General features: G+C 41.9%; 1 protein-coding gene across 9 annotated transcripts in view; it reads right to left on the reverse strand.

Moving 5' to 3' along the window:
* FANK1 (fibronectin type III and ankyrin repeat domains 1) overlaps window positions 1-18,747 on the reverse strand; it is a 112,766-nt gene that overhangs the window by 48,578 nt on the left and 45,441 nt on the right. For 6 of the 9 annotated variants that reach the window (XM_087862575.1, XM_087862574.1, XM_045809524.2 and 3 more), the window contains exon 2: window positions 16,146-16,376. The exons of the other annotated variants lie outside the window; for them this stretch is intronic. In XM_087862575.1, the coding sequence (XP_087718701.1) occupies window positions 16,146-16,176 (31 nt within the window). In that variant the 5' untranslated portion in view covers window positions 16,177-16,376. The remainder of the gene's footprint in view (window positions 1-16,145; window positions 16,377-18,747) is intronic. 9 annotated transcript variants of the gene reach the window in all.

Genomic DNA, 18,747 nt, shown 5'->3' on the forward strand with positions numbered 1-18,747 from the left:
TTATTTATTTGACAGACAGAGAGAGAGACAGCTAGTGAGAGAGAGAACACAAGCATGGGGAGTGGGAGAGGAAGAAGCAGCCTCCCAGCGGAGGAGCCTGATGTGGGGCTCGATCCCAGAACGCTGGGATCATGTCCCGAGCCGAAGGCAGACGCTCAATGACTGCGCCACCCAGGCGCCCCAGAATACTATATATTTTTGTTGCTCTTTTAGAAAAGTAAGGGTATCTGCTACTTAGAGGCTACTGTGCTTACTTCAGCTCATAGTCAATTACCTTATCAAGTATGCAAAATGATCTAATGTGTCATTTATAGATATATACATCTATGAGAATTATAAAAACATTTATTCAGCAAATATTTAACTGAGAGCCTACTATGAACTATGCACTGATCCAATACTGGGGATTTCACAATAAATTCAACACAAATCTCTACCTCATGGAGTTTATGTTTAGCAGGTGAGGGAAAGATAAACAAAATGAATAAACAAAACACAGGGCGCATCAGGACAAAATTTTACAACCACATATAATGCAAAGATTTCTTATACAGGACATGAAAAGCATTAACCACAAAAGAAAAAAAACTGATAAACTGAGTTACAATAAAATTAAAAACTTCTGCTCTTTGAAACTCACCACGAAGAAAATAAAAAGGTATACAGAGAACAGGAGAAAATGTTAGTGATACATACATCTAACAAAAGACGTGCGTCCAGAATATATCAAAAAAACATTTACTACCAAACATTCAAAGAAGAAATAATACCTATTCTCCTGAAGCTGTTTCCAAAAATAGAAACAGAAGGAAAACTACCAAACTCATTCTACAAGGCCAGGATTACCTTGATTCCAAAACCAGGCAAAGACCCCATCAAGGAGAATTACAGACTAATATCCCTGATGAATATGGACGCCAAAATTCTCAACAAGATCCTAGCTAATAGGATCCAACAGTACATTAAAAGGATTATCCATCACGACCAAGTGGGATTCATCCTTGGGACGCAAGGGTAGTTCAACGTTTGCAAATCGATCAGTGTGATAGATCCCATTAATAAGAGAAAAGAACCATGTGATCCTTTCAACTGGTGCAGAAAAAGCATTTGACAAAATACAGCATCCTTTCCTGATTAAAACCCATCAGAGAGGGGCGCCTGGGTGGCACAGTGGTTCAGCTTCTGCCTTCGGCTCAGGGCGTGATCCCGGCGTTCTGGGATCGAGCCCCACATCAGGCTCCTCCGCTATGAGCCTGCTTCTTCCTCTCCCACTCCCCCTGCTTGTGTTCCCTGTCTCGCTGGCTGTCTCTATCTCTGTTGAATAAATAAATAAAATCTTAAAAAAAAAAAAAACCATCAGAGTGTAGGGATAGAGGGTACATTCCTCAATCTCATAAAAACCATCTATGAAAAGCCTACAGTGAATATCATTCTCAATGGGGAAAAGCTGGAAGCCTTTCCCTTAAGATCAGGAACACAACAAGGATGCCCACTCTCGCCATTATTGTTCAGCATAGTACTAGAAGTCCTAGCAACAGCAATAAGACAACAAAAAAGAATAAAAGGTATTCAAATTGGCAAAGAAGTCAAACTCTCTCTCTTCGCAGATGACATGATACTTTATATGGAAAACCCACAAGATTCCACCCCCAAAGTACTAGAACTCATAGAACAATTCAGCAATGTGGCAGGATACAAAACCAATGCTCAGAAATCAGTTGCATTTCTATACACAAACAATGAGACTGAAGAAAGAGAAATTAGGGAATCCATTCCATTTACTCTTAAAAGACATTGAGGAAGACATAAAAAGATGGAAAGATATTCCATGCTCATGGATCGGAAGAATTAACATAGTTAAAATGTCCATGCTACCCAGAGCAATCTACACTTTCAATGCTATCCCGATCAAAATACCAAGGACATTTTTCAAAGAACTGGAACAAACAGTCCTTAAATTTGTATGGAAACAGAAAAGGCCCCGAATCTCCAAGGAACTGTTGAAAAGGAAAAACAAAGCTGGGGGCATCACAATGCCAGATTTCGAGCTGTACTACAAAGCTGTGATCACAAAGACAGCATGGTACTGGCACAAAAACAGACACATAGACCAATGGAACAGAATAGAGAGCCCAGAAATGGACCCTCGGCTCTTTGGGCAACTAATATTTGATAAAGCAGGAAAAAACATCCGGTGGGAAAAAGACAGTCTCTTCAATAAATGGTGCTGGGAAAATTGGACAGCTACATGCAAGAGAATGAAACTTGACCACTATCTCACACCATACACAAAAATAAACTCCAAATGGATGAAAGACCTCGATGTGAGACAGGAATCCATCAAAATTCTAGAGGAGAACATAGGCAGCAACCTCTACGACATCAGCCAAAGCAACCTTTTTCATGACACATCCCCAAAGGCAAGAGAAACAAAAGATAAAATGAATTTATGGGACTTCATCAAGATTAAAAGTTTCTGCACATCCAAGGAAACAGTCAGAAAAACTAAGAGGCAGCCCACAGAATGGGAAAATATATTTGCAAATGACACTACAGATAAAGGACTGGTATCCAAGATCTACAAAGAACTTCTCAAACTCAATACACGAGAAACAAATAAACAAATCAAAAAATGGGCAGAAGATATGAACAGACACTTTTCCAATGAAGACATACAAATGGCTAACAGACACATGAAAAAATGTTCAAAATCATTAGCCATCAAGGAAATTCAAATCAAAACCACACTGAGATACCACCTTACGCCAGTTAGAATGGCAAAAATAGACAAGGCAAGAAACAACAATTGTTGGAGAGGATGTGGAGAAAGGGGATCCCTTCTACATTGTTGGTGGGAATGCAAGTTGGTACAGCCACTCTGGAAAACAGTGTGGAGGTCCCTTAAAAAGTTAAAAATTGAGCTACCCTATGATCCAGCCATTGCACTACTGGGTATTTACCCCAAAGATACAGACGTAGTGAAGAGAAGGGCCATATGCACCCCAATGTTCATAGCAGCAATGTCCACAATAGCTAAATTGTGGAAGGAGCTGAGATGCCCTTCAACAGATGACTGGATTAAGAAGTTGTGGTCCATATATACAATGGAATATTACTCAGCTATCAGAAAGAACGAGTTCTCAACATTTGCTACAACATGGACAGCACTGGAGGAGATAATGCTAAGTGAAATAAGTCAAGCAGAGAAAGACAACTATCATATGATTTCTCTCATCTATGGAACATAAGAACTAGGATGATCGGTAGGGGAAGAAAGGGATAAAGAAAGGGGGGGTAATCAGAAGGGGGAATGAAACATGAGAGACTATGGACTATGAGAAACAAACTGAGGACTTCAGAGGGGAGGGGGGTGGGGGAATGGGATAGACCGGTGATGGGTAGTAAGGAGGGCACGTATTGCATGGTGCACTGGGTGTTATACACAACTAATGAATCATCGAGCCTTACATCGGAAACCGGGGATGTACTGTATGGTGACTAACATAATATAATAAAAAATCATTTAAAAAAAAAAAAGGAATAAATAGCAAAGATAGGAAAACAGAAAAAAAAAATCATAAGAAATCTAGGAATTAACCAGAGAGGTAAAGCATCTATACTCTAGAAACTACAGAACACTGATCAAAGACATTGAAGACAACACAAAAAGATGGAAAAACATTCCATGCTCATGGATCGGAAGAATAAACATAGTTAAAATGTCTATGCTACCCAGAGCAATCTACACTTTCAATGCCATCCCGATCAAAACACCAATGACATTTTTCAAAGAGCTGGAACAAACAATCCTAAAATTTGTGTGGAACCAGAAAAGACCCCGAATCGCCAAGGAAATGTCAAAAAAGAAAAACAAAGCTGGGGGCATCACGTTGCTTGATTTCAAGCTATACCACAAAGCTCTGATCACCAAGACAGCACAGTACTGGCACAAAAACAGACACATAGACCAATGGAACAGAATAGACACTCCAGAAATGGACCCTCATCTCTATGGTCAACTAATCTTTGACAAAGAAGGAAAAAGCATCCAGTGGAAAAAAGACAGTCTCTTCAAAAAATGGTGCTGGGAAAATTGGACAGCTATATGCAAAAGATTGAAACTTGACCACTCTCTCACACCATACACAAAAATAAACTCCAAATGGATGAAAGACCTCAACGTGAGACAGGAATCCATCAAAATCATAGAGGGGAACATAGACTGTAACCTCTACGACATCAGCCACAGCAACTTCTTTCATGACACTTCTCCAAAGGCAAGAGAAACAAAAGAAAAAATGAACTTGTGGGACTTCATCAAGATAAAAAGTTTCTGCTCAGCAAAGGAAACAATCATCAAAACAAAGAGGCAGCCCACAGAATGGGAGAAGATATTTGCAAATGACACTACAGATAAAAGGCTGGTATCCAAGATCTACAAAGAACTTCTCAAACTCAATACACGAGAAACAAATAATCAAATCAAAAAATGGGCAGATGAACACTTTTCCAATGAAGACATACAAATGGCTAACAGACACATGAAAAAATGTTCAAAATCATTAGCCATCAGAGAAATTCAAATTAAAACCACATTGAGATACCACCTTACGCCAGTTAGGATGGTAAAAATTGACAAGGCAAGAAATAACAAATGTTGGAGAGGATGTGGAGAAAGGGGAACCCTCTTACACTGTTGGTGGGAATGCAAGTTGGTACAGCCACTTTGGAAAACAGTGTGGAGGTCCCTCAAAAAGTTAAAGATAGAGCTACCCTATAATCCAGCCATTGCACTACTGGGTATTTACCCCAAAGACACGGACGTAGTGAAGAGAAGGGCCATATGCACTCCAATGTTCATAGCAGCATTGTCCACAATAGCTAAACTGTGGAAGGAGCCGAGATGCCCTTCAACAGACGAATGGATAAAGAAGATGTGGCCCATATATACAATGGAATATTACTCAGCCATCAGAAAGAATGATTACCCAACATTTGCAGCAACATGGACGGGACTGGAGGAGATTATGCTAAGTGAAATAAGTCAAGCAGAGAAAGACAATTATCATAAGGTTTCACTCATTTATGGAACATAAGAAAAAGCAGGGAGATCAGTAGGAGAAGGAAGGGAAGAATGAAGGGGGGGGGTAAACAGAAGGGGGAATGAACCACGAGAGACTATGGAACCTGGGAAACTGAGGGTTTCAGAGGGGAGGGGGATGGGGGATTGGGTTAGGCCAGTGATGGGTAGTAAGGAGGGCACATATTGCATGGAGCACTGGGCGTTATATGCAAACAATGAATCATGGAACTTTACATCAAAAACTAAGGATGTACTGTATGGTGACTAACATAATAAAAACTTTTTTAAAAAAATTTACTTTTTTGCATGTTTTCCCAACACCATTTGTTGAAGAGACTTTTTCCCCATTGGATAGTCTTTCCTCCTTTGTCGAAGATTAATTGGTCATATAACTGTGGGTTTATTTCCGGGTTTTCTATTCTGTTCTATAGATGTGTCTATTTTTATGCCAGTGCCATACTGTTTTGATGACTACCGCTTTGTAATATAACAAAGTCTGGAACTGTGTTACCTCCTATTTTGTTTTTCAAGATTGCTTTGGCTATTTGGTAAAACAACAAAATGCCTAGAAAGACTAAAGTAAAAAAGCCTGAGGAGCCTAAGCCTTGGCAAGGATGCAGATCTGCAGCTCGTACATTATTGGTGGAAATCTAAAACTGCACAATCACTTTGGATAACGGGCAGTTTCTAATCGAGTTAAATAGAGAAACCATGCAATTAAACAGCAACTCCACCCTGACGTATCTATCCAGAGTGAATGAAACATATCTTCAGACTTGTACAAGAATGTTGAGTAGCTTTATTCATAACCAACAAAACCTGAAAACATAGTGGATGCCCATTAGTGGGTAAAACTGAGACACTGTGGTATATCCTTACACTGAAATAGCACTCAGCAATACAAAGGGACGCAGAGTTAATTCACAATAACCAATGAATAGTTACTGTACTATTGATACATGTAGTAGCAGATAAAACTCAAAACCATTATGTTGAGTCACAGAAGCCAGAGAGAAGTGCTCATAGTGCGTGACTCCACTTACATGGAGTTCTAGAAGAGGCAAAGATCCCTAGTGACACGAATCAGAGCAGTGATTGCCTAGAAACGTGCCTGCAAGGCAGCACAGGGACCTAGGGGGATTTTCTGGTGATAGAAATGCTCTCTATTTGGACTGAAGTGGTGGTTACACAGGTGAATACATTTGTCAGAACTCCACTTACTATATACTTAAAATGGGTACACTTTATTATATGTAAACCTTATCTCAGTAGAGTTGATTTTTAAAAGAAACAATATATAGTATGTAAAATGATCTTAAGTGCTAAGGGAAAACATAAAGCAGGGAATGGGACTAGAGAGGGTGGGGTCAGTTGCGGTGTGAGACTGGGGGAGCCAAGGCAGGCTCCACTGGGGATACGACTTTTTTTTTTTTTTTAAGAAAGCACAAATGGGGGCAAGGGGCCAAGAGAGCAGGAGAGAGAGAATCTCAAGCAGGTTCCACACTCAGTGCGGAGCCCAATGCAGGGCTCGATCTCAGGACCCTGAGATTATGACCTGAGCTGAAATCAAGAGACGGATCAAGAACTGATAGGGCCGAGAGCAAAGTCATGGAGGTAGCTGGAGGAAGGGCACTCCAAGCAGCGGGCACAGCTAACACAATTTCCAGGCAGGCGCAAGGCCAGCATGTTTCCTGAACTGCAAGGAGGCCCGTATATTATAGGATCATGAGCAAGACTGGGAGAGGATGAGGGGAAGGAAGTTTATTAGGGCAAGGGCATGGACAGGAGAATGTCATCCAGGGTATCTTGGTCACTGCAGAATCTTTGACTTTGGTACTGCAGGAGATGGAAAGTCATTCGAGCGTTCTGAGTATAGGAGTGACACAATCTGATTTAGGTTTTAGCAGGGTCCCTCTGGCTACCTTATCGGAAATAGACCAAAGTGTGGTGAGGGCAGGAGTAGAGAGACCAGTCGGGAGGCCCCTGCAGTGATCCAGGTGGAAATAGGATGGTGGTGAGGGCCTGGGAGGTCGGAGGCCAGGTCACAGAGCGATCAGATACAGGCAACAAAACCTGTCTGCCTCTCTGAAGGACCCTCCACGCCAAGGAATTAGAGCTGGGATGGGACGCACTCCTTGAGGCACCTCTGGTCTCACAAAAGGTAGAAGAGACAGCCCACCTCTCCACCCCAGTTTAAAAAAGACTGTAAAATGTGAGCAGGGTTCAGATCCATCAGGAAGCAATGGGCACAGAAACGTGGGCTTCATTGTCCCAGAACGACCAGAAATCAGGCAGGCAGGGACGTGCAGAGGCAGAGAACCGGGCCAGAGAAGCAGGGGTCAGACGTTGGGAGAACCAGAGCCGGCCTCATCTGCAGGCAGCGGGGCCTCAAGTTAGCACGAGGCCAGAGAAATACGGCAAGCACGCTGCTGCCCACGGGACTTGGCAAGCAGCAGCGGAGCCGGGCTTTCCTGCTCTAAGTGCGGACCCGAAGCGGCTATGGTTCCATTAAGCCCCTCAGCTACCTCTAGGGCAGAAGCAAATGCTCGTTGACGAGAAGATTCCCAAGTTATTAGCCACACAGTTTAAGATCAAATAAAGAGGGGCACCTGGGTGGCTCAGTCAGTTGAGCGTCTGCCTTCAGCTCAGGTCATGATCCCAGGGTCCTGGGATCGAGCCCTGCATTAGGCTGCTCGCTCAGCAGGGAGCCTGCTTCTCCCTCTGCCTGCTGCTCCCCCTGCATGCGCTCTCTGACAAATAAATAAATAAAATCTTAAAAAAAAAAAAGATCAGATAAAGATTACCAAACACAAAGGAAGGCAAGCTACTGCAGTGAGGGATATAGACCCTTGTCTTAAGCATGCCTCTTTTATTCTGACGCTTTGACATCTGGGGCCTTAGTGACCCTGGGGAGACTGTCCCTCCCAGGGCTAGCCAATTCCTAGAGACCGTAAATTTGCCTTGCAGTGAACCTTTCATATGAAAACTAGCCAATCCAGAGCACACGCTTCCTCCCATCTCCTCTAAGCTCTTAAACTCTAGGCCAATATCCACCTGCCCCAACCACCTGTCAGATACCAAACCAACTAGGGACAGCCCCTATGCCCAGAGCCTGTGGGAATCATTCAAAGTAGCCAATCTTAAGCCTACTTATTCTGCCTTTCTTTCCCACAGAAACCGCAATAAAGAGTCTTGCCCACAGCCCTCCTATGCTCCCACTGCCTCCTGAGTGACCTGGTACTTCCCTGTGTGTCCTTATCTCCACAGGGCACAGCACGCCCCCTGCTCCTGCAAACTGAGTCACCAACTATCTTTCTGATGGCAGTCTCCTGATCTGTGTACCTCACCATACCTGAATAATAAACCTACATTTAAAAATACCCTCCAAGAACTAAAGAGGTTGGAAGGGTCAGATTCAGATGATCCAAGAATTATGTACATAAGTTTTAAAGAAATAAAAGATTTACAAAGTTGAACATATAACAAAAAACTATTAGGAATGCCCAGAAATATCTGACCAAAAAAAGCATATGGAAATCCTAGAAATGCAAATATAAGTGTTGAAATAAAAAACTAAGCAGTGGATTAAGAGGCAAAGTAAGCAGAAATGAAAAGATAATTCTACATTTGAAGAATTTACCCAGGATAAAGCAAATACAGAATATATAAAATAGAGGTTAAGAAAATAGAATGAGAAGATCAACATATAGTCCCTCAGAGTGCAAGAAAGGAAGAATAAAGAGAGTGGAGAAGAGGCAACATTTAAAGACTAACCACTGAAAATGGACCATAACTAATTAAAAAAACAAATTCACAACTTCAGGAGGAAAAACATGTCCCAAGCAGGATAAAGAAAAACATGTCTAGACACAAGCACGAAACAACAGGACACCAAAGACAATGGCAAGATCCCAAAAGCAACTAGAGAGAAAACACATCCCCTCACAAAGGAAGGTCAGGAGGAGACAAGAATTCGCAATGACATCACAGGAATATCTTCAGAGAGAAGAGAAAAAATAGCTGTCAGCCTAGAACCGCACATTCAGTGAAAATTCCCTTCAGGAACAAGAATGAAATAAATGCTTTTATCAATAAAAAAGGCAGGCATTTTTTTAAAAATTTATTTATTTACTTTAGAGAAGGGGAGGGTCAGAGGGCGAGGGAAAGAGAGAATCTCAAGCAGACTCTGCCCTGAGCAAGGAGCCCGACATGGGGCTCGATCCCACAACCCTGAGCTCATGACCTGAGCCGAATCCAAGCGTCGGACGTTCAACCAACTACGCCACTCAGGTACTTCCAAAAAAATAAACAAAAATGAAGGCATTTTGCAAATATTTGCAAAACCTGTCAGGATAAAGGACCTGAATCCAAAACATAAACAGGCTTCTCAAAATTCAACGTTAAGAAAACAATGAAGAAATTGGCAAAAGATCTAAATCGATACCTCGCCAAAGTGACACACAGATGGCAAGTAAGCATATGAAAAGACGCGCAACATCACACACCAATAGGGACTTGCAAATTAAAACAGCAGGATGCCACCTACACCTATAAGAATAGATGATATCCCCAAACCCGACGGTACCAAATGCTAGCCGAGACGCCGAGCTACAGGAACTCTCGCTCACGGCTGTTGGTCCAGGCGCTTTGGAAGACAACTTGGCAGGGTTTTTGTTCGGTTGGCTTTTGTTTTGTTACAAAATTGAACATGGTCTTAATCCTATGACACACCAATCAAGAGCCCAAGTAATCACCCAGTTGATTTGAAAACTTACGTCAACACAAAAACTCGTGTGACAATGTTTATACGACAGTTATATTCATCGTTGTCCCCAACGGGAAGCAACAGGTCCTTCAGGAGGTGAAGGGACAGAGGCCCTATGGTGCATCCCAACAGCGGAATGTTATTCGGCAATGAAAGAAACGACCCGGCAAGCCACGAGAAGGATCTTACGTGTGTACTGCTAAGTGAAAGAAGTCAGTTCAAAAAGGAGACATCCATACCATTCCAATTATAGGCTATGTAGCAAAGGCAAAACTGTGGAGAGAAGAAAATCAGTCGTTGCCAGAGGCTTCAGGGTAGGGAAGGAGGGATGAACAGGTGAAACGCAAAAGATTTTTAGGATAGTGAAACTATTCTTTACAGATCTCTAAAGGCGGATACGTGATACTATGCATTTGTCAAAAACCATGGAACTTCACAGCACAAGCAGTGAAGCTTAACGTGTACAACTTTTTAAAATTATTTAGGTGGTTGGGGAATCCCAAGGCGGAACGCACAAAGGTATGAAACCACCTCATTGATGCTGGTAGGGGAAAGGATGCCACCCTCGGTAACTTTGAACTATGCTGAGACTCAAATCAAGGGAAAACCACCCACAAGCACTCTCTCCAGCTGATAACACCGTTTCCCACGGGAGTACAGGTTAACAGTTGTTACTTGTTGTGCGTGGCTGCTGGGGCTGAACAATTAAGTAAATGAATAGCAGAAGGTGAGAACCAAGTATGTCCCCGTTGGAGGGGGACTTCACAGATAAGCAAGGAGAAGCAGCTAGAATGACCCACGTGTTAAATGACAGTTGGAGACATCAGTATGAACTCACGTGTAGCTTACCTTACAGACACATATATTTACATGTGTGTCCACACTCCCGTGTCTCTTTGCTCTGTCACCTGAGAAGTCCTAAAAGCATTGATAGCCCAATAAATAGCGACAAGCAGAGTCAGCCCCCAGACCTCGGTTTCTAAAGTCATTCTTCAGTTAAGAAGAAAGCCAGCCCTTAGAGAAAAGGCTGATTCTAGAAATGGGGCAGGAAGCATACAAGATGAGTCTGCAGCATCTTCTAGTGCCAGAAAGTTATAGTTAAAAAAATAGGGGCGCCTGGGTGGCGCAGCAGTTAAGCATCTGCCTTCGGCTTAGGGCGTGATCCCGGTGTTCTGGGATCGAGCCCCACATCAGGCTCCTCCGCTATGAGCCTGCTTCTTCCTCTCCCACTCCCCCTGCTTGTGTTCCCTCTCTCGCTGGCTGTCTCTATCTCTGTCGAATAAATAAATAAAATCTTTTAAAAAATAAATAAATAAGTAAAGCCCACAGTACCCAAGAGACAAAGGCACCAACTGAAAAACTCCCAATGACTCGAGCTGGAACATTGGAGCAACAAAATGAAGTTAGTATTGGACTATACCCCCAAAGTATAAGGTATATATCCATGAGTCCACACTGATTTGAATGAATGAATGAACAAATGTGAAAGCAGCAACGAATCTCCCATGTCCCATGCAGGAGGACTTCAGATAGTGTATGTGGTTGATCTGCCCTCAAGGGGGTAGAACAGCTTCTCTCTCCTCCAGCGTGGGCTACACATTGAGTTCAGCGGGACCAGGAGGGGGAAAGGGACTTTGAATGGAGAAATGTGACAAACTGTCCCACCCAGGTGGTTAAAATTATCAATCATTTACCTCTGTGGTCTTTTGCCAAAAAACCCATGAACTCAACCTAATCTTGAGAAAAACATCAGAGAAATCCCTCTGAGAGGCATTCTACAGAACACCTGAACCGGTCTTTCTCAAAATTGCCAAGGTCATCGAAACAAGACAAGTCTGGGAAAACGGCCACCTCCAAGAGGCATAAGGAGACCCGACAACTAAATATAACAGGGTATTCTGGATAGAATCATGGAAGAAAAAAGAAAGGCATTTGGTAAAAACTGAGGAAATATAAAGTGTAGACTTTAGTTAGCAGCAGAAACTGGGTGTGGGTTATAGAGAAACCATGTACTCTCTTAGTGATTTTTTGGTAAATCTTAAACTATTATAAAAAGAAAAACTTCTTAGAAAAAGAAAGCATCACCAATATGAAGCAGAAAATATTACCTATAGTGAGGGGGAAAAATCAATCAATAGGAATGAACTCAGAAATGCCATAGATGATAAATTCATAGACAAGCACGTTAACCTAGTAAACGTATGCTCAAGGTGTTCAAGAAGATAAACACCAGCATGAGGAGGACAGAAGACATAAAAAATGTCTAATTGGACCTGTTTGAAAGGTCCAGAAAATAGGAAATGAAAAATAAACTGAATAGAATTGATAGCAGTTTGTACATGGCAGAAAAATGTCAATAAATTAGGAGACATAGCAGTTTTAAAAAATGGTAAAATGGTGGCACCTGGCTGGCTCCGTTGGAAGAGCATGTGATCTTGATCTTGGGGTCGTGAGTTCGAGCCCCACATTGGGTGTAGAGATTACTTACATTAAAAAAAAAATTTTTTTTTTAAATGGGACAATGAAGCACAGAGAGAAAAAAAAACTTGAGAATTAAGAGAGCATCGGTGAACTGCAGGAAAATATGAAGCAGACTTACATGCAACTGCAGTTCAAGCGGGGGGGGGAAGAAGGCAGAAAATTGTTCGAAGAAATAATAGCCAAAAATTTCGCAAATTTGATACAAAGTATAAACTTGCAGATTCAGAACTTTAAGAACCCCTAGCAGAATAAACTTTAAAAAAAACCATGCCAAGTAGATTTTAACGTAATTGTTGAAATTCTGTGAAAAATCTTGAAAGCAGCCCTAGGTGGGGGCTGGGGGAACCAGAAGGACAAAGAAAACAGTGGACTTTGCTTCCGAAATTATGTAAGCAAACACAATATAGAAACATCTTTAAAGAACCCAGGGAAAAAGGGTCTACCTAAACACTTTACCCAGTGGGCAAGCGCTTTTAAAAAAAAATAAAAGCAAAATAAAGGCTATTTTAGACACACAAAAGCTGAAAGAATTCATCACCAGCAACCTGAACTATATAAAATGTTAAAGGAAATTTCTTAGGTAGAAGAAAAACCCTAGGCGATGAAAATCCAGACCTACACAAAGGAATACAGAGTGCTAAAAACAGCACATACGTGGGTAAATAGATCATCTGCCTAAAGTAAACAAGAATGTATCATGAGGTTACTAGAAGAAGAAACATCTCCCGATAGCACAGAGGACGGGGGGACAAGTGCACGGTCACAGCACTCTCACGCATCATGTCAAGGGTGCAATAGTAAAGACTTTGATGAGTGCTAGACCACCCAGGTATACAAATTCATAATGAGTTACCATTTCTCCTTTTTAACTGTTTACTATCTTCCCTCTACTTTATGTTAAGGAAATTGAGCAAGTCCCTTCTTGGCCATTAGAATTGCTAAATGAACATACCTACAGATGATTATTTAACTCTTGTAATTATTAAATTTTCACTTTAAGTTTATTTAAAGTGCCTAACCATAACTTTGAAGCTTTGAACCATAATCACTTTATACCCCTACAAGCACATATAATAAATATATTCTATCCCATGTACCTGTGCTGTATTTTCTGCAAACCCAACGAACGCCTTTGGTCAAAAGCAAAAAATTTCACCTTGAAGTGGGAAAGCAATAAAAGCAAAGATTACTCATGCTCATACATGGCAGTAAATCTGCTGTGCCTTCCCATTTTCTATGCTTGAATAACTTGCATTATATATGGGGGCTTAATGGTAGAGCAGGCAGGCAAGGGATAGCGCCAATAAATTTTATTTTCTGTACAATCTTTGAGAGAGCCCTTGACTTTTTTTGCTTTTCTAGAGTGAAATCCTCAATAAAATGTCACTTTGAATCCCCTTTCAAATATTTGCAATCCTCCTCCTGGCTGTCGTCCCCCCTTCATTCCAAAAAGAAGTACTGGTTTCGCTTCAAGAGCTGATATTCTGCGTCATGCATGAAATATTTGCATCCTTGGTAGGTAAACCAAACACCTTGTAGCCAAAGTGTTGCACAAGTTTCTTAAGATCTCCATTTTCCCCCTGATTTGAACTTTAAAATGTGAAGAAATAAGAACATGGCCTCACACAGCATTCTGCCATAGCCAGGATTAGTGATCATAGTTCATTGAAATAAAAAACTTTGAAAATCTTAAATTCCTTGAACATTCCTTGAGTGATTGCCGCGCCCCTACCTGCCTGCCTTGGCATTGCTGTAGAGCACACATTCTTTCTTACTTGGAAGGAACCTGGTTTTGTTGGGGAGCTAAATAGTCACTTGAGATGAAGCACGTAACTGAGTTTTTATTATAACATAATTTAAAAACTAAGATACTTAGGGGTGCTCGGGTGGCTCTTGTTTCAGCTCAGGTCATGATCTCATGGGGGATGAGATCGAGCCCTGGGTTGGGTTCCGCACTCAGAAGGGAGTCCAGTTGAAGATTCTCTCCCTCTGCCCCTCCCCCCATTCACACAATGTCTCTAAAATAAATAAATCTTTAAAAAAAATAAGATACTTACATCAAATAGGAGTATAAAAAGTGTTTCACAGAAATTCTTTGTCAAGCAAAGCAATGGACAAAAAGTACCAGTGATTTCTGCTGATGTTATAATTTTAGGCAAGTGTTCCTTTGAAACTATTTTTTATTTTTAAATAAATGCTCTATTAATTAGTTTTCCTATTTTTTTTTAACTGAAAATCCACTTTGCCCGATATGGGGGGGGGCCATTAACTACTGAAATTCTTCTGTGATATCGAATCCATATTGATTTCATTTGGAATCATTTGATTCTAGGAGAACAATCTTACGCGTTCACCACATAGCAAAACCATCATGGCAATCCTCGTATTTACGTGAGCGAGGACATTGTGCCGGATGCTGTGCTGACTGCTACAGAGGGACCACCTCATTCAGGCTCGCCAACACCCGTGGAGGACGACAGAATCCTCACCCCAAAGTGAGACTCGAACACAGAGACCTCCCAGAGGTAGGGGTCACCCGACAGGAGGGGCTGAACTCTCCTCTGCCTGACTCGCGTTCTTAACCACAAAGCTGCGTTGGGTCTGGAGGTGCGACTCCCCATGAAATAGAAAAGCACATACAAATCAGCAACCAAGAGGCATCCGGGCCCACAGGCTCCCTGGGATGTGGACCTCCAAGGAAATCTAGAACTTCAACAAGGCTGCTCCTCTTCCAGAGCCCAGAATCCAGGTCGTTACCATAGATCTCTTTCCCTGCAGTGGAACCCATTCTTCAAACACATTCATCTGTATGGTCCCAATACCCTGGACATAAGAACAAAGCTGAGCTGGCGGAAAAGAGCAGGCAATGAGGGATCTGAAGACCGTCCACACAGCCTCCCAGACCGCAGAGGGTGCCCCGAGGCAGCTCCTTTCCACTTAAGAGGCATGGAGAGCAGTTTGCAGATCACTAGACCAGCTCAGCCCAGACCAGTCCCCTGGGTCCAGGGGCCTCTTGGAGATTCCACCTCAGCCCAGAGCCTGAGGCAAACCCTGAGCCTGCGCTGGCAGAGGCGGGACTTAGCAGCCCTCCTGGGACAGCGAGCTCTGGCGGCCACTGGCCAAGTGGTTCTCAAAGTGTGGTTCCCAGCTCATCACTGGGAACTTGTCAGAAATGCAAATTCTCAGCTCTGACCAGGACCGACTACATCAGAAACTTTTGAGGCTGGGGCTCAGCCTCATTCAGTGTTTGTACGCACTTCCCGGTGATTCCAGTACACACCCAAGCCTGAGAACCACCTTAGAAATAGACAGTAAGCTGTGCCCTGGAATCGGCAGCTAAGAGGAGAAGAACCCAGCTTTTTCTAGAGACATCTCTGTGCAGGAAAAGCTGCCCGTCATCCCGCAGGGCCATCACCCTCCACGGGTATTCCTACAATCAAAGGGGCATTGAGTTAGAAACACATTTGCCTTGGTAAGGTATTGATGCAGCTCGAAGTCACTTGTGTGTATCACTGAGGTACTCCTAAGCGCTCCTTCTGGAAACAGAGGCTTCCCAGGATGCTCCCACTACCTCCTGGGCTCACTCCCCATCACACAGGTTCAGAGTGAGCGGATCTACTGCCCCACGAACATGCCCTTCAGGGAGAGACAGTGAGATGCAGAGAGCCAGAAGCTAGTCTGTTGAAAATTGTCCCAACCATCAAATATTTAAAATCTGAAGCAGAGGATGGGGATCTCATTGATAACGAATTAAAACGGAAGTTTTCACCTGTCAGAATTATACTCAATAGGCAGCATATGCAATTAGAAACATACCCTCCTTTTCTCCTTTTGCAGTAAGTCGCATGAAATACGATGTCAAAACTCTTGGTTTGTAGGACACAGACACAAAGCCTTACTTCAAACAGCAAATGTAACTGATCAGGAGTCCGCGTGATTTCCGCGTTCCAGGCACGCCTTAACTTAGCCAAGGCGTCCCATCCTCAGAAAGTCTGACAGTTCCAGATAAAACAGCATGCAGAATTGCCGCCAACACAGCCAAGTAGCCTGAAGAAACAAATGTTCCAGTGAAAAACTCCTACACAGAGCCCATCAATAATTCATTATGCGTAGCCTGAGAATAATTTAATTACACAATTATGGGGTTCGATCAAACACAGTGGCAATTTTTAAATGCATTCAAATGGCTCTTGTGTTTGCCTTAATTTCAGATAAATTTTCTATTTTCTACAATTATTGATCATTCCAAAACTCAAATATACTGGAAAGTAAGGACCCTACTGGAAACTAAAGAGGAAACTGAAAGAATAAATTGGCAGGACCTTCAAAATGTTGGGGTGGGGGGCGGGAAACAACTCTCGCAGTTAACAATGAAATTAAAAACTCTCATGGTTGAAATGGTATGCAGAACCACTTCAAAAAGAATCATAATAGTCAAGAAGACACGGATAATAAAAATGACAAGAGAATAAGATTACGAGAATCAAACACAAAATAATTTCCAAAGAGAAAACAATTTGTCAGCCCAGCCTCCTTTTAACGAATGTGTTGATTTTCTTAAGTAGCGTGAACACTCATCCTGGTCTGTTACACACTGTGTGCGCGAGTTTTTCACCTGCAAAATCGTGATCTCGATTCACAGAGAACCAAAATGAGAATCTGTTAAAATGCTTCTCAAACAGGTATTATAAAACACAATTAAATATGAAATTGTTATAAGATTTTGGCTAGTCTGTTCCACAACTGATGAATACACATATTGGGGTTGTGGGGATTTTTTTTTAATCAATATTAAACGTCTTTAACAAGACACACATTACCGATACCATGTAAGTTTTCAGGCAGAATTAAATATATTAAGAACTCTCAGAAATCAGGTGTCACAGAACAAAAAAGGCTATGTTTACTTGGATGACACATAAATTAAAATGTACTTTACCCTGGCCTGAAGAACAGACAAGAAACAGCATACAATATTATTTTGAAGTACTAAAAGGAGTGGTCGAAGGCTTTAAATTGTTAAGTGAAAGGATTACCCATCAGACGATAAAAAGCAATGTTCTTCAGAACGTCAGAAAATCATCAGACTAACTTCTAGATTTGATCCCTTTCTACATGAGTGCTTGGAAAACTGTCAAAATGAAAAGACAGCATTGACTTACTTATCCAAAACAACTCAGTAAAAATTAATCAAACTAAGGGAAAACTTGAGCAAAATGAAGTGAGAAATCAAAACAGCCTCTACTGTTTCAGATTTTGCTCTACTGAATTGCTTCGGATGTGATGTGTGCAACTCTAAGATAAAACAAAAAACAAACAAAAAAACACACTTGGGTATGCAGGAAACCAATTTTTAACTTTTTGCCAAAATTCATCTGCAATTAAGGCACACACAAGAATCATTCAAATGGAGTTTTGGCAATTCCACAGAACGAATGAAGTTTTGGACGACCATAACCCACCCTGCCCATTTGCAATCGGTCAACGAAGACACTGTTAGGAGAGATGACAAAGTTTCAGGCACTCTTTGAAAACATTAGTAAGCAGTTAAAACACATTCTGGACGCAACTCATCCCTAAATCACAAGACGAGCTCCTCCCAATTCCTGAAGTTGCAGACTACTTCGGGATTTTGCAACAGTTATTCTTTCTTGTATTAGATATAGTATTTTAAACACATGCCAGGGGCATCTGGGTGGCTCAGTCAGTTAAGCATTTGCCTTTGGCTCAGGTCATGATCCCAGGGTCCTGGGATTGAACCCCACATTGGGCTCCCTGCTCTGCAGGAAGTCTGCTTCTCCCTTTCCCTCTGTGTGTGCTTTTTCCCTCTCTCCTTCTCTCTCAAGTAAATATTTTTTTAAAAACACCCATGCCAAATTGATTTTTTTTAAGAGTCTAAGGATAGTGAAATAGTTTGCCCATTACAAACAAATCAGTGAGAACTTACAGCACAACATTTTATAACTTTTTTTTTAAAGTAGGCTCTATGCCCAATGTGGGGCTCAAACTCACGACCCCAAGATCAAGACTTGCATACTCCACCAACTGAGCCAGCCGCCCCGAAGCACAACATTTTGAAGTACAATGACAATTTGAACTGCTCTGAAATATGTTTCCTATGACAAGCAAAACTTGGAACATAAGACACAAGTTTATTCAAAAAGCTAATAAAGGTTGCACAAAAAGCCACATATTGTAGAATTCTGTTGATAGGAGTTGTCCAGAATAGGCAAATCCGTAGAGACAGAAAGTAGGTTGTGGGTGCCAGAGGCTTGGGAACAATGGGAGTGACTGCTGATGGGGATGGGGGGTCGTTGGGGAGTGATAAGTGAAATTAGATAGTATGTTCTTAAAGTGGAGTATCACCACTAAAAAACACTGGATTGTACAATTTTTTAGAAGGCATACTTTATGATAC

Source organism: Ursus americanus, chromosome 6 (assembly GCF_024610735.1).
Source record: "Ursus americanus isolate L20-20 chromosome 6, mUrsAme1.1.p, whole genome shotgun sequence".
Taxonomy (NCBI): Eukaryota; Metazoa; Chordata; class Mammalia; order Carnivora; family Ursidae; genus Ursus; species Ursus americanus.